Raw genomic sequence first — 21,534 nt, 5'->3', positions numbered from 1 at the left:
CAGCTAAAGAAGACGTATTCTTTCATTCGCACCCGCACTTATAGTCAGGTGCCGCTCAAGAAGGAACTGCCAAATGGCTCTCAAAGGAGAGCCAGTGCAAACGCCAGCCAATGATGTCGATTTATTTGCATGATGTCGCGGTTAATACGACTAATCCGCAGTTAATCCCCTTTCTCCTGCTAGTCTTCGTGATATCATGGTAGCGTGAGCAAGGAGATTAACCCCAATGTAATGCAGTCAGTCGACGCCATAGGTTGGACGGCCTCCTTTAAGAGGCATTTACTCCTTTTTTCTTGAGTGGCATTCGAGTATAGTACCAAATCTGACATGGTGCAAATACACTCCGCGACAAAATCGTTTGTACACTTAGGCTTTAAGCTATGTTAGTGAACGCGATGAAATGCATGCCAGTCCTATTATTTACCGCGCTCATGTATCAGTGCACCCAGAATGTTTCGCTCCCTGCCTTCCTTGCTGTTATGTAAAATCGCCGCTTATTTTAGCATCCTTGGCATATGCCACGTGCCTCTTTTCAGCTTTACTGAGAAACGGAATTTTGGCAGTCGAACGGCACAAGTAAATGCAGATGTGACGTCTGCTTAAGGAAGACAGATTGATCTTGTCTCCTACTTTGCACGGCCGATAGACTAATGGCGAGATTTCAATAATGTATGCATGCTCAGCAGAGCTAAGCAACCAACTCCTGCTGTTGCTCATGTAAAGCACGGTAGACGTTCTTCTTTGCAAGGGCTGCGCACATTTCTCTACGAAACGACGACCGTTGACGTGGAAAGCGCTTAGTGAAAATGACGTCACGACCGATTTCTGCGCAAACTTCATATACTCTAAAAACTGAACTCGCAAAGTTGCTCTTCAGGAGCTCAATGAAATACTCGCCTGGAACAAAGCCAACGTACATGTGGAAACAAGTCCAGTTTATGTTTTTTGTATTGCTTTTCACGACATGGAAAGTGTCATACGCCGAAGAGGCATCGGAAACCTTGGGAGCTACCGCGGCTCCGGACTTTGTCGAAACCACGATCAGTTCACCACAGGAAGCAGAGTCGATGGCTGAGTATTATATAACACCACCTCCTGAAACTACCACTCCGATGAGTACTGAGGAAACGACTCCCTACGAAGACGACCCCAAGCACCTGGAGCGACAGCACATGGAAGACGTGAGTCATTTCATGTCGAACCGACTTGGATGTTACCTTGCAACTGTTAGATATCGTTGTTACAATGCTGAGCATATATTTTGGTCACTATTACTGACCGAAGCTTGAGATTTCCGAGATGAAAAAAAAAGGCCATCGCAAATTTTTTCATTCATCATGACCTTTGAAGTTGCACTGATGTACGTACCTCTTCTTCGTATAATATTAACAGTTCAGTTTCAGTTCAGTTTACAGAGGTTTAACGTCCCAAAGCAACTCAGGCTATGAGGGACGCCGTAGTGAAGGGCTCCGGAAATTTCGACCAACTGGGGTTCTTTAACGTGCACTGACATCGCGCAGCACATGGGCCTCTAGAATTTCGCCTTCATCGAAATTCGGCCGCCGCGGCCGGGATCGAACCCGGGTCTTTCGGGTCAGCAGCCGAGCGCCGTAACCACTGAGCCACCGCGGCAGGGCGTATAACATTAACATTAGCGTTTCTACAACATAGCGCTCAAGGTGCCTACGCTTTATTATTAGAAGGTTTTGGTTTGTGTTATGTGGCACTCTATCCTGTCGTTCTTCTTGATGTTCTGTCCTGGAGGAGCGCAGATTAACCGGAATGAATCCCAAGCCATCAGCCAAAGAACTGATCCATCCACACAATTCAAGTATCAGTCTTCCGCAAACACCGCTGTGCTTGACGTTATAATAGGCGATATATTGATGTACATGCACCGATGTTTGTTGGCGCAAATGCCAGATCGATTTGTATGGCGTCATATTTGGTGCAAGCCTCTACATATCGCACGGCTGTTCAGCGAAACATGAATAATTTCAGTCCCTCTTGAGTTAGCAGCTTCTCATTTGAATTGTAACTAGCACACAGCTGCATGCCATGGAGTTTCAACATTAGCTTGTTGGTTTATATTTTAAGGCAGTTATGTCACCGGAAACACGTTCTGTACTCTCCCAATACAGGCATGCACTGAACTGCCGGCTTGAGTTAAGACTCCATCCAAGTGAATTGTGCTTAAAGAGACCCTGAGGTACACTGCATAACATTGTTGTTGATATGTTGCTCTGCACTCGTAGGTTCGGCAGCAAAAGACAGATTTATTACTACTAAAATTTTCTTTCTCAGGTATACTTCTTTCTGCCACATCATTCAAACTCATGACGTGTCATGACGTCAAAACAATATTTGGACTCCGCGATCACAGTGTGGAAGTGAGTAGAGGTGTGGCTTAGCCTCAGAGATTTGAGTAAAAATTAAAAAGGTGTTTACGTCATTGCAGTCCGCTTCTAAATAAAAAAAAACTCTGCTGGAAGCGAAACCTGAATTAAAATAGTTGGTATTTGTCATTTTATAAAGGCTCTGTTTTTAGTAAGGATATACTTCATTTCCACCAGGAAAGCCTACTCAGTCGATTAAGGGCAACTTGGCTTTGTGTTCAGTCTCCTATTAGCACTCTGTCAGCGCATTGCACTGATTTCCGAGATGTCTCAGTGTCCGAATGCCCTCGCTGTCTTTGAATGCAGTTCATGAACATCGAGGAAAGAATATATGTGATCAAGCGCAACTTCAACCTAAAGCGAACTGAAAAGTGCGAGTCTGCACAAAGGTTGATAAAAATAAACGACCAGGATTACTTGTACACACTGCGTGTTCGCCACAACATCTTCAGGAATAAACTGTAAGCACTTTGTTCTTTATAGTCTTTTTTTTTTTCTTTCTTCCTCAATGCAGGAGGTCGCAGAAGCGGCTGCTACCGCTAGTGCCACGTGGCAAATTTCCAGTGGAATTCGCGTCGTTATGGAATAAATATAATGGAGATATCCAGGCCGCAAACAAGAAGGGGCAAGACCAGCATTGATTCATGAACGAAAGAAAAATTTTATTCGTAGTCAAAATCAATTGCTTAGCTTTTTGCGGCCATGTTGGAGTTTTTTAAGGCAGCAAGAGACGCATTTATTGCTCAAAATATTGGAATTAAAGATAGAATATCTTTTTTACGCCACTCGATTCAACATCGTGGCGTTGAAATCAAAATGTACTCTGAGATCTCCGACTAGAAATGAATTCCGGTGCATCCTACAGCCTCAGAGATCCTTGTTTAAGAAACCGCCTTGATGTCATCGCAGCTTGCTTGCAAAAATGACCGGTGGTGGCGGCACTTTTATTTAGTATTTTTTTCTGTTCTAAATGTTACAATTGCTTCATTTTCAGTTTAAATATCTTCACTGTATAACAGTATTCCATTTATTTCCATCAAAGATCGGGGAGGCGAGGCAAAAAGCTGCGATAGCAGCTTGACAAGTCCTCGTCCCCTACAAAGCAACAGCAGTACACGCCGACAACCCGACACATCTTACATCGAAGAATCAAAAAAAAAAAAATGCGCAAATCTAATGCGAGAGGCGAATTTCAATTTGCCGTTACTGTCATTTCATAAACATCCAAAGAGGACTATCACGCATGGCTAAAAGCTTTCTTGGATCCTCTACAGAATCACTGACACTGTTACGAGGACACTGTAACTCTATAGCTCTCCTTGCGCAATATTTTCTTTCCGGTGCAGGATTCCGAACAATGTCCAGTTCACGGTCAGCAAGACCGGGATACACAAGGAATACAATGCTGTCACGTACAAGCACGGCTTCGGTAACGCATCTTTCACCAAGTCAACCAATCGTTCAGTTGTTATTTTGGTTTATTATTATTTCCCAATACGCCCTCAAGCAGGCCATTATATGAGGGATGAGCCTGCGAAAAGCGGTTATTAGTAACTGAGCGTACTAGTGAAGGGAAAAAAAGAGATGCTCATCATGACGTATATGACTGAAGCCAACAGGCTCTGAAAGCAAGCAGCATAGGGGACTTTTTTTAGAGAGGGGGTGGGGTGGATTCGGGAAATTAGGAAAAAAGCATCCTCTATGCGCCTTGGTGTCGGTGGCCTTTGGCTTCCGGCATGTTATTAGTAATTGGTTTATGTTTGGCTTATAGGGGTTTAACGTCTCAAAGCGACTCAGGCTATGAGAGTAGCCGTAGTGAAGGCTATAAGGAATTCGTTTGGAGCAGAAACACAGGTGAGTCAGCTTCTTCAATGGTAGCCTTGAAGCGCACAGGCTCACGGCTGGGAAAGCCATTCAAGTTCTAAACAGTGCGCATGAAGGACGAGTTTTCTACCTCAAAGCATAGCAGGCGAGTGAGCTCATTTTCAGGGCTATCAGGTTGGCCAGTGCGAAGTTTTTGACACTCTATGTGGATGAGCTGACGGTTTTGAACGTTGCTTTAAAGAGCAAAAAGTAAAAGGCGCCTTACTAGGAATACGACGCGCCTTTTTTTTTCTTTTTTTATGCCCAGAGGGCTAAATACAACTGGACATCAGCTCTCCTGTGTTTAGAGTTATAGTGTTCATATTCAAAATTTATGGCCAGTTATCGCAAGGCAGGCTATTTATTCATCTGGCACTTTTCACATTACGGTAGGGTATGCGCGGTTGCATTGGTTAGAACACACTAGCCCTCGCGAGTAGTGCTTAGCTGTCAAATAATGCCTTGATCTGCAAACATGAACGCGTCAGTATCAACAACTTGGGCGATGCCCTCAATATAAAATACAAGAGGATAAGCGTTACAACCTTATCTTGAAGGACACAAGAAGACACGTTTATTAGGATCCACGCTAGACACCTGGGAAGTGTACATATTGCTCTTTGCACCATGGCCCTATGAGCAGATAAATATGCTAGCAATAAGAAGGTCTCATGAGAACGTTATGAGGAGCATAATGTGAGAGGCCCGATCGAACTCCTGAATATATCTAGGGACGTAACATAGGCCGAGCCACGAGGGTTTTATGTGAGCCGAATACCGTGAGTGCTCTGAATCAGTTGTGTCACAGGGCCTTTTCTTGATATATGGTTGGGGTCGATTAAGTTGCTAGTTTTTCGAAAGCACCTAACACGTTCAGCTGTAATATTTTCTCAAATTTCGGCAGCAGTGCAATTCAACAAGACAGGTCTGAAGATAGACAGGACATTCTTACGGTCGAAACAGATCATTTTAAGCATTCCTACTGAGCATGAAGACAGAACATGCATCAGGTTGTTTATAGCCCACTCATTGATTTGGAAGGGAACGGCCAATCAAAGGTATTCTTTTTCTTGTTTCTGTTAGAGGTTTTTATCGACAAGAAATTTGCTCTCAACCCAAGTAGGCATACTGTCCACTTTTTTATCGTTTTTTTCTTTCTCTCTCCGGCCTCTTCGTTCTTATCGGTAATTATTTCCGGTTCCGGTACAAAACGTTTAGTTATCATCCAATGCTTCGTCCAATGTCCTTTCGTAGATGTCCCGTTCCTCGCTTTATTCTCATCACGAAACCTCTCAACCAACTGGCTCAGCGGTGAAGATTAAAGAAAAGATAAAAAGAAGTTCTTTAAAGCTGGTCCCCGAAAACAGCGTTTCCAATGGCTTCGCTTTCTTTACAGACCAGCCAAGAGTTGAAAGGAAGCTGATGTACATCAGTCCCGAGAAGACGTGTGCAATCCTCGTTGAGAATCTCGGCAACGGCGGCAATGGCAAGTCACGGATTGTCTCTTTTATGAAACGGGCGAGATATGGCATTAGGGGATAAATAACGCAGGTAACTACTGCTACAGAAGAAAAAAGGCTCAATCAGTGTGCAGGCAAAGGACTACAAAACAATCTAGTAAGTTTGCCAGGATCCAGAATGAGGAATAAAGGGTGCTAAATGCAGGGTGAGAAAAGCAGAGGGCCACATTAAGTAAGCGCGATGAGAGAAAAGCCGACTACGGGCCAGTATAGAATGGGGAGAGATAAAGTCAATAAAGGCTGGTTTGATGATAGCTGAAAAGACAGTGATTTAATATTTGAAGCAGGACGAAAGTGGTTTAGCACGCAAAGTTATCGAAAGAAATAAGCCCAAAGTAATAACTGGTGTGCGATGTGCAAGGTGATGCAAGGTGATAACTCATGTGTGCGATAAGTCTGAAGGGACAAACATAATTTGTCCGCCTATCGCAATTTTTGTGCTGATACAAACGCCATACATTAGCAGCATATCAGAGGTGACAGGTTAATCCCATTGTGTTGGAACGTTGCTTTTGTCTATCCGGATGTTCCTACCAGCATAATCAGCATCTTTCTTGTATTGTTGCCTACCGTACTCCCCCTCAACACATGTTCACTTTGTTTTGTGCTGTCACGAATCCTATCGCCCTGCCCTTGCTCAACTGTGGGTGCACCCTACGTAGACAACAGCAAAAAATAATAATAATAAAAATTCAATGTTTCTGGATTGGTGGCGCAAAAGTAGGGAAACGGCTTAAAGAGCACAACGTAAGACTGAAATAGATAATGGTGATAGTGACAAATTTTTATTGCGGAAGGGCAGCGTGACAAAGAGCGCCACAACATAAGCATTTCGCAGTGCTCGATCGAATACTGCACCTCCTGCATATGAGGCGGATGCCCAAACCACTACAGGCCACCGCTGCGGTGAGACTAACATTGCTGTAGCCTACAAACTGGAGGCTAAATAAGGCTGATATAGGCTCTATGCTGCAGAAGGTTATTGCAATGTATAATTTAAATAAATGTGGAATCCCAGACAGCAATGGCCAAACTGTAACGATTTTCATTCCTAAACAGCGCGGTCAAAGTTATTCTCTCCGTCCTTTGTCAGGTTGTCAACTCGTGCAACCAGAGTCAGCCATCGATGACGGGATACCGACGGAATGCAACAGGATCTACAGAGCCAACTGCGGAAAAAGGAGCATGACGATATACGAGAGCATATGCAAGAGCCTCCCGGACAGGGTTCCGCGCGAGGAACTTTGAGCTACCTTGCACAGCCAGAGAGACGTGCACACGAACAGACCTTTGTCGCTCCACTACCTATAGAAGACAGCACGTTTTTGAATGAAACTGACTTGTAGGAGATGTAAGGCACATCGCGTATCATCGCGTATGCTGCATATCACGTATATCGCAAATATCATGCAGATACTGTATCTCACGCATCAGTCGTGTACCAGATGGAAGCTGTATAGATGTAAATAGCTAGCTTTGCATAAGAGCAATTTTTGTTCTTATTTCTGCATTCAAGTTCAAAATATCTGAATACTATTAATTTTCTAGAGGAACACAATATAGAAGTAATTAAAAGTTTTTTAACACATATTTTTGAACTAATCATCACTTATTACTATAAATGCGTCCCATTTATATTGTCTGCATGCGGACATCACTTATGTACCATATATTATGTATATATCAGGTAGTCTGCACGTTTCTGCTTATGCAGCATACGCAATGTATATCTATCTCCCTTTTGGCCGCGTTCCGTGTAATCAAACCATTTCGAGTCAGGAAGAAAGCGAAAAAATTAAAGCTGTCCGCCGCCGACATCTTTAAGAACAGCGTTTTCTGCATGTACGAAATTGCGTGTCAGCTGTCTAGAACGTCGCACTTCGCGTGACGTAAATTGCGTTTCACATTTTACTCGACAAAAAGACCTGACTTGTATGAGATACAAATGAAAGAGAAAGTACACGGATTGTGTTCGAATAAAAAATACACGTACCCGCTTTCTTTAAACCCTCCCTTCTCCGCTGCTGTCATTGGCCGGCATTTCGACAGCGAAAGAAAAAAAAGATGGAACAGAAAAAGCGGCTAGCAGAAAACGAAGCCATAAATGCCGTCGTTAAAGCCAGGTGCAGTTCCCTCCGCACGGCACACCTATATCGCGAGAAAAGGAGACGGTCGTGACTCAGAAAGCTGGCTCGCCCACTGCTCGCAGTCCGCCACGCCAGCCGTACGGACAGCAGAACACTGGCGTCGCGCATTGGCTCACTGGAGTCGATGGGAGAAAACGAAACTGCGAAGACGCAGAGGGAATGAACACGGCCTATATATTACACGGCAGAACACTTACGCCAATAGGAAGGAAAATATATTAAACGGAGAATACACCCGTGGTAATGCACATGAAAAGCGCTGGCAGGTACTAAGTCTTGTGCTTTTGCAGTTATTGCAATTACTTTGAATGCTTCTGCCAGGCAGGAGTGTGCGTCGATTGTGTTCCTGCTTTCGGAGGAGTTACGACGAGTACTAGATGGTGCGAGAAATCTGTTGCTACGGGCATGAACATGTGTTGCTACGGGCTCGAATGGACTTGAGCGTTAGCAGACGGCAAACCGAGAACATTCACCCTCTGTTCGACCAGTCGCACTTTTGTGGCTTCGGCCTCGGGCAGCGTTCAGAGCACGACGCTCTACCTGGTCTGCATCCATGGCCCTCCGGCCACGCCATTTATGTGTCACGCCACCGTTGGCAGCTTTATCATAACTATGGCTGCTGTTACTGTCCAGGCACGCGGGATGCTGGCCGTCAAGTAATGTCGAGATACTTTCCTGAGAGGCGTTTCAAAGCGTCAGGTATTTGCAAGATGTTTTCTTGAGGGGAGTTTCAAGGCGTCAAGTAGTTTCAAGATGTTTTCCTAAGAGGCATTTCAAGGCGCCAGGTAGTTTCAAGATGTTCTATTGAGAGGGGTTTCAAGGCGTCAGGTAGTTTCAAGATGTTTTCTTGAGAGGCGTTTCAAGGCGTCAAGTAGTTTCAAGATGTTTTCTTGAGAGGCGTTTCAAGGCGTCAGGTAGTTTCAAGATGTTTCCTTGAGAGGCGTTTCAAGGCGTTTGGCGGAGTATGGTTGCGAGGGCTCCGCCCTAGTGATGTCGCCGAAGGTGACGCGAGGCAGCCCTGTACGCATGGGTGATCACGTGATGCTTAGCGAGGCCGCCAACCGACAACGACGAAAGTAGCGCGAGGCACGAGGCACTCGCAAGGCACGAGGCACACTATCGATGTAGACACCTGCTGCTCGACCAATAAGCCGCGCAATTTCGCTATACCAGCTAACGCTGTAAAAACAAGAACCTCTCCACGTCTCATTTCTCTTCACGCTTTTATACGCTTTATACCACGCTGTTTAGGTCGCGCTATTTCAAGAGCTCAGGAAGCATCTAATGTGCTGAAGAGGAATTTAGTAGCAATCAAAACCTCTCAAGAGATGGAGAGAAGAAGCTTTGTTGTGTGTCCCATGTTCGGATGGCTGTTAAAAATGGGTGCAATGATGCGCCAGCCCGGCACAATGTCGTCCACTCCGAAAAGCCGACAGTCTGACAGGTTAAAAACATCCGCGTTTTGTGAGCTACGGCTTATCTTCAGACCGTTTTGTTTGCAGCAAGGCCCGTGTGGGAGAGGCCCTTGCCCTGTAGTGGGCGTAGTCAGGCTGATGATGATGATGTTGTGTTTGACGCTTCATTTGGTGCAAGCGGTGCCACTCCGGTAGTGTGCAGTTATAAAAAACTTGTTACGCCGTAGTTTTCCACCGAGCACCTGACAAAAATGTACGGTGCTCGAAAGAGGTTAGTGTCGTGTTATTTTTGTTGTATCGAGGAGTACGTTAACCCATGTTTCGTCATTTACTCAATAAAAGAAAGAAGCGCATCCGATACACTGGACGCAAGATGTTCAGTATATTGACCAGAGGAAAACAGACACCGTTACATACAAAGCAACGAACAATAACGCATCCCCGCCAGCCTCCCGTTCCATCCCTGCTCCCAACTTCCCGTACTAGCCCTTTTCTCGAGCAAAAGTACACGTGTCTTGATTCTCTCGAGCGCTTACCGCCTCCCCTTCCACATAACTTAACGAGATTGGAAGACAAGGGCTGAGCGAACACTACCTCATCGGTGGCATGCCGATGGGGCTCTCAAGAAGCGAGGACGTTTTTGCAGGCCGATTGGTGCATTACTATAATTGGTTACTGGACTGAAGACAGCGCACTGTTTTATCAACTTGGTTCCTTTCTGTGCTGTCCCTCAGCGCTGAAAGCGAAGTCCAGGAGTTCTGAAGAAGACGCAGGACCAGAACATGCCTGAAATGTTCCATGTTGGCCGCTGAGTTGAATGCTCGGTAAATGCTGTGCACGTGTGCAGGAGGAATACAGGGCTCAGGAACAGGAGTATTACAGGAGGCTGAACTTGCAGCCGCGAGGGAGGAAGTCCTCTCTCTTTGGCTCAGAGCTGCGGACATCGATAACAGCAGTAGTCGACTCTGGTTTCCTCGTGAGATTAGCCTTCACGATCCTATATAGACCTCAAGTATAAACCCCGTACTAGTGAAAATTCCTCACATGAAGAAAAAAAAAGAGTACGTCAGCCATATTGGCCAAGGAGTGGTCGCTGTTGTAAATCTGCAGTTTGTGCTTATTTCTAAGTTCATGGTGTGGGACCCGCTGCAGCTGTCCTTGTCACTTCTTCAACACGAAGCACGGCGAGAGGTGTTGAATATGAATTCGTTTTTAGTTTTCATGCAAAAATTTTTAAAAGGAACCCCAGGCATAGAGAAAAGCATACAATGTTCCAAGAAGTGATCCCATGCAGCACAGGGTATCCGCCCAATATTGGAAATGTATTGGGAAAGGCCGGTTCTACAAAGGACTAGAGTGAAACCATTAATTTCCAATACTGGGACGATTACCTTTGCTTCTTGTAATATACTCTCAAAGACTGAGTAAAGCTATATACCGTTTGAAACATTTAAAAACTCCCTGAGAGATTTTTGAACGACGAGCGTCAATATAACAAAAGGTTTTCTAGAAAATATACCTTGTTCAAATTATCAAATGAAAACCAATTGTTTTCTAGCTGTGTGCATTTGAGCACACATGTTTAATATTTTGGTTTGGTTTATGGGGTTTAACGTCCCAAAGCGACTAAGGCTATGAGAGACGCCGTAGTGAAGGGCTCCGGAAATTTCGACCACCTGGGGTTCTTTAACGTGCACTGACATCGCACAGTACACGGGCCTCTAGAATTTCTCCTCCAAAGAAATTCTAGCCGCCGCGGCCGGGATCGAACCCGCGTCTTTCGGGTCAGCAGCCGAGCACCATAACCGCTGAGCAACCGCGGCGGCGCTGACATGTTTAATGTGTCTTAAGTTACATAAGCGATGTTTATAACGCGCAAACACCATCCTGTGTACAACTTCAAAATTGGCGTGAAGATCTGGCACGAAACCGAGTTTTAATGGAGTGCTCGACCAACGTGATCAGTTCATGAACCCCTTGAGATGGCAGAGCCATATGGGCGATCGGAAATCTGTAGTATGGCGATTTAACCCTGACCCTTGATGTATACAGCGCGCCTTCACATTTGATGCGTACGGTGCATCCCCTGAAAGCATTAGACAGTTTTAGCGTAGCAGGGCACTCGTGCGGCAAATGCGGCAAAGATCTGCGCTTCTACCGTTGCCAGGCTTACCTAGCCATATCTTCCGTACCGTAGTATTTACCGTAGTTACCGTGTCTATCGTTCGGTGGTGTTAAAACTATCTATCGTCGTGCCGTGACGTTTGGCTGGCATGACAGCTAGCGTGACATGCCACTTCCAAATCTGTATCAGCAATAACATCAACCGTGCAGCGGATGAAATTCATGCCATGCTCTTCACGGCACAGCGGCTTCGTCAGTCTACGGCCCATAAGATGCCTTCAAAAGGAGCGCCCCACAGTCCTTTGGGTTGTGCTTCACAGCGCTTGCAATAGATGGCGCTATGAGAATTTCCAGACGTGGCGGTGTCGTGTACGTCCATCACGGTGGACGTTCACTGAGCTCTGGGCTGGAATAACGTAAGGATTCTCCTCCAATCCTTCTTGCTCCTCGCCGCCAGCTCGGCCTCCGCTACGTCGCCTTTATCGTCCCAATCGGCCAGTCAACGATCATGGCAGCTGACGACGCGCGGCCGCTGAGAAAGCTTAGCAAAAACGAGTCATTCGTTACATCGAACACGCGCCCGTATCAGATGCCATGAGAAGAGACAGGGCGGAACGGAGCTAGGAAGAACATTCGCAGACTCCCCACTAAAGTACGCGAACACTAAAGCACAGTTCTTCAACGCTCGCCGTCCCACTTCTGTCGGAGTGCGAGACACCAGACGCGCAGTGTGCGCCATCATCAAACCCGAACCGACGGGCACAATTTAGGAAGCGTCGTGTTTCAGGCATAGCTGACGGTGCCGTTGTTTGTAGCGGATGGTCGCTGGGCCCCGCCTCGACAGGCGCGCGTCCAGTTACGTCAAGAAGAAAGGAAGTGTTCTTCTCCGTGCCGGATTCGAGTGAAAGAGACCGGTTTGTGGGTCGACGCGGCAACACGCACCCGACGTCGCCCGCGCCACACTCGGCCGCCCAAGGACGCTTCTCAGGAGACGACACGCGGTTTGCCGAGAGGGAGGGGGAATGAGCATTTAAGGGCTAGCGAAAGCGTGGCAGGCGCTCTCAAGAGCCAAAGGTCGCCTAGACGTTCCCTTGGGACTGGGCGCGTAAAAGGAGTCACGAAGGCGCTAAAAGCAGCGGGCATTTTATGTCGCTTGCGGTACGAGACTTATTAGCGAGTTAATAGCAGCTCGATAAACGGTTTTGCTGCCAAATACATGTGTCGATCGGATGATAAGTGTAGTCTTGGTATCAATACGCTCTTAGGAGTGATGCTCGAAGCGCACTTAAAGTGTTATCTTGAAAAATTGGTTTCTGAGGAAAGGAAATTGCGCAGTGTGTGTCTAGCATCTCGGTGGACACCTGAACCGTGCTGTAAGGGAAGCGGTAAAGGAGGGAGCGAACGAAGAAAGGAAGAAGCAGGCGCCGTAGTGGAGGGCTCCGGAATAATGTCGACCAACTGGGGGTCTTTAACGTGAACTGACATCGCACAGCACACGGGCGCCTTGCGTTCCGCCTCCACCGAAACGCGGCCGCCGCGGTCGGATTCGAACCCGGGTACTCCGGCTCAGTAGACGAGCGCCCTCACCACTGAGCCACCGCAGCGGGTTTGTTACCTTGTAATCACGGCATCCAAGGTGAAGTATAATGGCGAGACAGTGGCCAAGGCGGAACTGCGAAGTTTACAATTGTTTCCAAAATGGTCGTGGCGAAAAGCGGCCCGTATTTTTCAGGCATGACTAAGAATGCGATGGGAAGACAGATTTTGTCAGAAAAGGTAGGACAGAAAACGTGTCAGCATCTTAGTTCAAGTGTAAAGAGATACTCCACTGTTTTGGATCAGCTTATTAGAACCATGGAATGTTTAAGAGGCTACGCGCCGAAATACAGCGCATGGTAACCGCAGTCAACCTGAAATTTGCTTGCTCTGACAAGTGCTTTTATTCTATCGGCATCTATTAACCCTCATCAGTAGGCATTATAGCATTATCAATACTATATTATTATATCATTAAGCATTATTATATTATAGCATTATCAAAACAAGCGAGATACAAACGCCTGTGCATGCATTGGCGACCAGAAACTAGCGCTTTTATTGGTTTACTCAAGTTCAAAAGAATCTACCACAATCTCATCACTGCCACGCAATTAACAGCGAATCCTTTTTTTGTCATTCTTCTAGCATTTCATTGTTTATCTTATCAGTTGAAACTAATTGCACGCGTGAAGTCCATTTCGCCAGACTTGATAAATCGGCAGCGACCTGTCCAGCTATAGGAAAATAGAGGTGTTCCACAGATAGCAGCTACATTGAAAGAATATATTACTTCAGCAAGAAAAATTTGACGGGAGAACAATAGGGGGGTCCACTTTCGGCTAACAAAACATTGAAAATATTTGTCACAGGCACCAATAAAGTGTCACGTCCCTATTGTGTTCTTATGACACGAAACTACATCAGTGTTCTCGCCCAGCAAAGGGATACGATATTGGTCGAAGGCCAGCACATTTATCTCACGCTGGAACCATTCCAGAACTACTGTTTTTCTTTGTGTCTTTTTCGCCCGTGTGTGACACTCGCTGCCACGCAATCCTTGGAGCGTTATTAAATTTCCCACTGCAGCAAAAGAAATATGACTTCTAAGGACGTAGCCCGGGAGAATTGCGCATATGGAGGACGAAATTCGCACGGAAGGACACCTGAAGTTTAATAATACAGATGTGAAGGCTAGCTGGCCCGGCATGATTGTAGTTTACAGAGCAAGAGGGAAAAGAAATCAGGCGCAGTCGGGGGCATGCGTTTTCATCTATCGTCTTCCTAGGACAATTTATACTTATTTCCTTTGACTGTCCAAAAACAGCCTCCCCCCCCCCTCCCTTCCCCATCGTCATGGAGAGACTGCAGTCTTAGGCATATGCACAACGAAAGCAGCGCATACCAGTTATAAACTTCGAACATTTCGTCATTACGGGTCCCTATATCTGCGAAATGTAACAAAAAAAAAATAATGCATAAAATGCGGTAAATTTGTCGACATCAATATGATTCTTGCGCAGTTGAAATCAGCGAAATATGCCAATTTCTGTGCCTTTAATAAGTAAGAGAAAAATGTGCGCAAATACTCAAGCGCATGAAATAAATCCCCAACTAAATTTAAAACACTTATTACCAGCCAACAGAGCAGTGCGCGATACCTTTTTTAATTTTTTGTGGCCATGCTCACATTTTAGAGGAGTTACCTACCCTCAGGTCGCCTGCATTTTCGGCAACTGACATTTTACCCCAGATTAATTAATATATTGGCGCGTGCTCATGGGAGCGCGCCGACGAAGAAGCCGAAGTGTGCGTGTGTCGTTCGACGAAGACGAAGTGTGTGTGTGGTTCGTTCAGCGAGTGAGTCAGCCATCTGAGCTACACCCCCCGTGGCTTGATTGGGAGTGTTCGGTCGGGCGACAGTATGTGCACCATGTTCTAAGTCCTCAAACTTTATATTGTAACGAAGACAGGACACACTCACGAGGACAGTCCTGTCTTCGTTACAATATTACAAAGCTCATTTCTTCGCCAATCTCAGTCTCAAGGAACGCGCCTTGGATTCACAGAAATTATATATATATATTTTCAAAGCAGCGTTCCGTAAAAGTTGGCGGCGGAAGTACGCATCATAAACATGTCTGCTTTCGATTTCTTCTTTTATGTTGTTTCTACGCGTGTAGCGCTTCTCTCAATGAGGCTAGCTCTTCGCAAGCCTCGACAGCAGACGACGCAATTCCTTAGCTATGGGCCGAGCAACCAGCAAGCCTTCTCCTAAATGTCGCGCATTTACGACAACCTTCCTCCACCGGGCTCGGGGCAGGCACGTGCCACTTCCGGGGCCTGCTTTTCGTGAGGTTCCGCCGCGAAGGCCAACGCTATACGTGCGGCTTTCGTGGCAAATCTGAATCCTTGGCTTCATGCCAACACGGTGCGTAGCTGTTTAACAGGCAGACACTTACGAGGCGTTCAAGACGAGTCCCATCGGTTCTCGAAGTGCGACGAATTGCGTAACGTGCGGCTGTCGATACTTAAGTGAGACATCTTGAATAAACAGCGCGAACGAAGACGAGCACAAAAGACAAGAAAATGGACGACACAGCGCTGTGTCGTCCATTTTCTTGTCTTTTGTGCTCGTCTTCGTTCGCGCTGTTTATTCAAGATGCTTAACCAACTAGCCCGCCAAAACGTGTTAAGTGAGACAGACGGGAGCGAGGCTACCGTTGGTTACTCGGCCTAATATTGAGGTCAGTAATTTGTGCGTAATAAGCGATAAGTTTCAAAGCGAAAGCGCGGGCAACTCAAGTGATATTGTGCTATTGTGCCCTAGAAGTGAAAATGTTGAATACACTGCAGGTCATGAAAGTTACAGAAATGTTAAAAAACAAGGAATAAAATGGAAGATTTATTGAGAAAAATGTGACTACTGCACAAATAGAATTGCAAAATTAGGAGAATCTCTACACGTTTAAGAACAGCGTACGTGTGGACAAATATATTCGCTCACATTGAATAAAGCAATCGTGAGATTTGAAATCATTCCTATGTCTGCTGGTGCAGCAGTATACAACAGGAGAAGCAGTATACCTTAGGCTGTTTTAAGCGATAGCTTAAGAACATCGTGTCGCAGAAAAAGCGGCGTTGACCATGATGTTCGCCGTGAGCGGCATATCCCGATGGAAGCAAATGATTAAAATCGAGCTGAAAAAAAATTTGGTTACGGAAGGAAAGGAATCAAACCCGTGACCTTTGGATTGAGAAACGGGAACGCTATACCCATAGGCAAGAAAGGTTCGTTGGTTCAAGGTGAATAAAGCCACTGCCAATTTTATACACACTACACTACAGTTTTATATACACTACACTACGCAGATGGCATTGCGCAATCGCTACTGCGCATCAGAGAGGGAGAGAGAGGGAGACTGTGGGCGAGGCGATGGAGAGCGCGCTGCGGCGGCGGCGGCTCCGGCGGTGGCCCCGGCGCGCCAGCTGCGCGCCGTGTGACGTCACCCGCTCCTCGCGCATGCGCAGCTTGGCCTTTCGCGAGCTCCGCGAAATGGCTCGGCGATTAGCGTAGTGTTGCTTTCGCAACAAAAGGTGGACCTAGTTAATGCTTGGTGGTATTTACTTAGTGCAGCTTACAGACACGTACAATCTTTGTCCAAAACATACAGCCCAAGGGGTTTGTTTCCAAGCCGTGTAGCGGGGATCTTTAGCACATTTGACAGTCCTAAGCTTGTAAGGATTGAGAACTTCAGTTCCTTTAGCCGTCGTGAGATTAGGCTCCCTAAGTATGCAAGAGGAGCTGCGCTTCAGGGTTCAGAAGCAGAACCCTTGCACTGTATACTTTTGACAAAGACTGTACTTATGCTTAGATGGGTAATTATAAGCATGCTAAATGGGATTTTGGTGATTGAGTAAACGATGTAGACTGGATTCCTTTAAGCTGTCGAATTATACTCTTAAAAGCGAAGCTTAAGCGGCCCCAATTTTTGTCGGTAGATTCCCCCCCCCCCCCCCTTCCCCCCAACCTCCTTTTTTTTGCAGTGGTTGAGCTTTGGCCAGACCTCCGGCATCTCTGAGAGGTGACCTTTACCTTTTCTTGCAACAATATTGTCTGCAAAGTAGGCTGTGAGCGCAAGCAAAGACTGTCGATATATGTTCAGCTAGGGAGGAAAAAAATACAGGGCACACTTCGGCATTTGGCGTTTTTAACGCGTTCTGTACACAGAAAATATGAAGATTTCTTGGAGCCGCACGCTAGTACACCACCGGGATTTCCTAGAATATGCAATAACTATGCATGTAAAGTTTCGGTCAGCATTCAAGAGCCATCCGCGTATCCATGTCATTATATTAAATAGAGTGACCTTTGTGCAGAATTTCAAATTGCTTCGCTGAAGTCATTACCCATCTTCAATTTAAATTGCGGATTGTGAACAATTACTTGGAGGCGCGCGCTGACGCGAAAATTGCCACATCCATGCACATCAGGAGCTGTATGTACGCGCCCCAGAAACACAGAGCGCTGGAAAGCAATCTGGATATCGAAGCGATATATATATATATATATATATATATATATATATATATATATATATATATATATATATATATATATATATATATATATATATATATATATATATATATATATATATATATATATATAGGCTCTGCTGTTGCCCGATGTGCACGCGGGCCAGCTGACGGGCTTCTTCAGCACGTTGGGCAAACTGTTGGGCGTCTGGGGCGAGTTGGTCATCCTCTGGGCACGGGAGCATGGCATCAAGCATGCTCTGGACTTCGCGTCCGTACACAAGGCGAAACGGGGAGAAGCGCGTAGTTTCCTGCAGGGCGGTGTTGTAGGCAAAGGTGACATACGGCAGGACCTCATCCCAAGTTCTGTGTTGGACATCTACGTACATGGACAACATGTCCGCAAGGGTCCTGTTTAATCGTTCGGTCAAGCCATTGCTCTGCGGATGGTAGGCCGTGGTCTTGCGGTGTGTTGTGCAGCTCAGCCGAAAGATGTGGTCGATTAGTTGCGCTGTAAACGCCGTCCCTCTGTCTGTAATCACGTGCGAAGGAGCGCCATGTCGCAGGACGATGTTGTGCATGAAAAACTCTGCGACTTCTGAAGCTGTGCCACGAGGGATCGCCTTGGTCTCGGCGTAGCGAGTCAAATAGTCGGTAGCAACTATGATCCACTTATTGCCGCCCTGCGACAAGGGGAAAGGGCCGAGGAGGTCCATGCCGATCTGGTCGAACGGAGCGCGAGGGGCAGTAACGGGCTTGAGAAAACCCGCCGGCTTAAGTGGTGGCGTTTTCCGGCGCTGGCATTCTCGGCAGCTTTTAACGTATCGTTTGACATCAGCAGAAAGTCCAGGCCAGTAATACATGTTCCGCACTCTGGCGAGCGTACGTGAAAAGCCCAAGTGGCCAGACGTGGGCTCATCGTGGCAGGCGAAAAGAACGTCAGATCGGAGGTCGGCTGGAATGACGAGAAGGTAAGGTCTATCGTTGCCTCTCGAGTTCTTCTTGTACAAGAGACCTTGCCGCAAACAAAAGGAGCCAAGACGTCGAGAGAAGTGGCGAGGTATAACCGTATCACTACCTTCAAGGGCGTCAATGAGAGGGCGAAGGTCCGAGTCCGCCCTCTGCCGAGTCAGTAGGTCGGAGGCGGTGAGAGTACCAAGGAAGCCGCTGTCGTCATCGGGCGCTGCGTCGGCAGGATCAACTGGTGCACGCGACAGTGTGTCGGCGTCTTCGTGTCTGCGGCCGGACTTGTAAACAATAGTAATGTCAAATTCCTGGAGCCGTAAGCTCCAGCGTGCCAGGCGTCCAGATGGGTCTCGCAAATTTGCCAGCCAGCATAGGCAGTGGTGATCGGGGACCACTTTGAATGGGCGGCCGTAAAGATAAGGGCGAAACTTCATGGTGGCCCACACGACCGCAAGACATTCTTTTTCAGACGTGGAGTAATTGCTCTCGGCGCGGGAGAGAGTACGGCTAGCATAGGCGATAACCCTCTCAAGGCCGTCTTGGTGTTGAACAAGGACAGCGCCAAGACCGATGTTACTGGCGTCGGTGTGGACCTCGGTATCGGCATCTTCGTCGAAGTGCGCAAGAACGGGAGATGTTTGAAGGCGCTGGCGGAGCGTAAAGAAAGCGGTCTGTTGCTCAGTGGTCCAGACAAAGGAGGTGGTATTCCTTGTGAGGCGCGTCAACGGCTCAGCAATCGTGGAAAAGTCCGCAATAAAGCGCCGATAATACGCACAGAGACCCAGGAAGCGCTGGACAGCTTTCTTGTCGGTCGGAACGGGAAAACGTGCGACGGCGGCAGTCTTTTCGGGGTCCGGCCGCACTCCCTCAGCGCTCACAACGTGACCCAGAAATTTGAGCTCTTCGTAACCGAAATGACACTTCTGGGGCTTCAGGGTAAGGTCTGCCGAGCGGAGGGCTTCGAGGACAGCCCGCAGGCGCTGGAGATGTTGGTCAAACGTTTCCGAAAAAACTACGACGTCGTCCAAGTAAACAAGACAGCTTTGCCACTTGAGGCCTGTGAGGACGGTGTCCATCATCCGTTGGAACGTAGCCGGGGCAGAGCACAAACCGAAAGGAAGCACTTTAAATTCATAGAGGCCATCTGGAGTCACAAAGGCGGTTTTTTCGCGGTCCCGTTCGTCTACTTCAATTTGCCAATAGCCGCTCTTTAAGTCAATGGATGAGAAGTACTTAGCGCGCCGTAATCTATCCAGCGAGTCGTCAACGCGCGGCAACGGGTAGACGTCCTTTTTGGTCACACTGTTCAGTTTGCGATAGTCGACACAAAACCGGAGAGTGCCGTCCTTCTTCTTAACAAGGACTACAGGTGAAGACCACGGGCTTTGGGAAGGTTGAACAACGCCGTCGTCAAGCATTTCCTGAACCTGAGTTTGGATAACCGCCCGTTCTTTAGCAGAAACACGATAAGGCTGCTGTCGTATAGGGCGAGCGTCGTCATAGGTGATGATGCGGTGCTGCGTGATGGGTGTTTGACGAACCTTCGAGGAGGAAGCGAAGCACGACTTGTATTCCTTCAGCAGCTGTTCCAAAGCCAGGCGTTGCTCCCGAGACAGGTGGCAGTTTATGTCGACGTTTTCAAGGGAAGGTTCGTCAGTGCAGGCTGCCGCGGACGCAAAACAAACGGGAATATCGGTAACAGGTTCGGCAGAAGCGATAGCCGTTCCTGCAAAAAGGTGCCGGTACTCATTAGAAAAATTAGTGACCAGGACCGCAGACCGGCCACCACGAAGCGTCAGTAGACTGCGAGCGGCGCAGATGCCTTGAGTAAGCAGGAGTGAACGGTTAGCCTCGGCGACTGCTTCTGCGTCATGCAAGTCGTTGCAAGTGACTTCAACCAAAACACTGCTCCGTGGCGGCAACGTGACACTGTCTGCAGAAACACGAAGGGCGGCACTGCGGTGGCAAGAGTCGGCGAGGTGGGTCGCGTTACTGGTCGAAAAGGTGATGATTCGTCGGCGGAGGTCGATGACAGCACCATACTCCCGCAGAAAGTCAATGCCAATAATGAGATCGCGGGAGCAATTGCACAGAACTACACAACTGACGACGAACGTAGATCCCTGAATCTGAACGCGAGCCGTGCAAATACCCTTTGGAGTAACGAGATGACCACCGGCAGTACGGAGATGCACTACAGAACAAGGCGTAAGGACTTTTTTTAGAAGAGTCGCCAATTTATCACTGATAATTGAATAGTCGGCCCCGGTGTCCACTAATGCACTGACTCTGTGACCGTCGAGAAGAACAGGTATGTCCAAGGAAACGCAGCTGTTTTGGTCAGATGACGGTACTATCTGTTCACGGTCGGAGCGTAGCGGCGGCGGCGGGAGGTCTTCAGCGCAGCGACTCCCAGCGACCTCGCCCCCGAAGGTCGCTGGTCTCAGTTTTCCCGGCGAGGGCTCGGCGAGCGACCCTGTACTGCTCGCGGGGAGCTGTGCGGGTTCGGGGAAGAGCGCCGCGGAGAAGATGAGCGCGGCTGATGCGGCGCACGGGCTGAAAGTCGCTGTTCCGCGAGGAAGTCTTCAATGGCTGGAGGCCGGTGGCCAAACCGGGGTCTGGGCGAATCGGCTCGAAAGCCCTGCAGACCGAGGCGTCGATAAGAGCAATTGCGGTAGAGATGGCCTGGTTCTCCGCAGTGAAAGCAGAGTGGCCGGTTGTCAGGCGTGCGCCAGACATCGGCCTTCCGCAAGTGCACTCGGCGATCGTCGAAATACGGGACTGGTGGAACTGGGGACAGCGGTGCAGGAGGCGTTACTGGAATCGGCGGTGGCGAAGCTGCAGCCGGGCGTCTCGCAACTTCGGCATAGGTGGGGCGGCTGTAGTCTCCCGGCAGAGGTGGTGTTTCGACGGTAGGACCCCTGAACGCCTGTTGCACCTCCTCGCGAACAAGAGCGGAAATCGAACCAAGTGCAGACTGCGAAGGGCTGCAAAACTTGAGGACTTCTTCACGCACGATGGTGCGAAT

General features: G+C 47.7%; 2 protein-coding genes across 5 annotated transcripts in view; one reads left to right on the top strand and one right to left on the bottom strand.

Annotated features, from left to right (window-relative positions):
• inaE (inactivation no afterpotential E) overlaps positions 1-21,534 on the bottom strand; it is a 210,121-nt gene that overhangs the window by 137,376 nt on the left and 51,211 nt on the right. The gene's annotated exons all lie outside the window — the stretch shown is intronic.
• On the top strand, positions 962-7,042 carry LOC149329122 (uncharacterized). The gene is made up of 5 exons (XM_089560124.1): positions 962-1,181; positions 2,703-2,857; positions 3,743-3,825; positions 5,656-5,745; positions 6,873-7,042. The coding sequence occupies exons 1-5, from the start codon at positions 1,068-1,070 to the stop codon at positions 7,025-7,027; spliced, it is 597 nt and encodes a 198-aa protein (XP_089416250.1). The 5' UTR covers positions 962-1,067; the 3' UTR covers positions 7,028-7,042.

This window comes from Amblyomma mixtum, chromosome 9 (assembly GCF_055824585.1).
Source record: "Amblyomma mixtum isolate Tamu chromosome 9, ASM5582458v1, whole genome shotgun sequence".
NCBI classification, from domain to species: domain Eukaryota; kingdom Metazoa; phylum Arthropoda; class Arachnida; order Ixodida; family Ixodidae; genus Amblyomma; species Amblyomma mixtum.
Note: the sequence above shows the minus strand (reverse complement) of the source record. Positions and strands in the feature narration are given on the sequence as shown.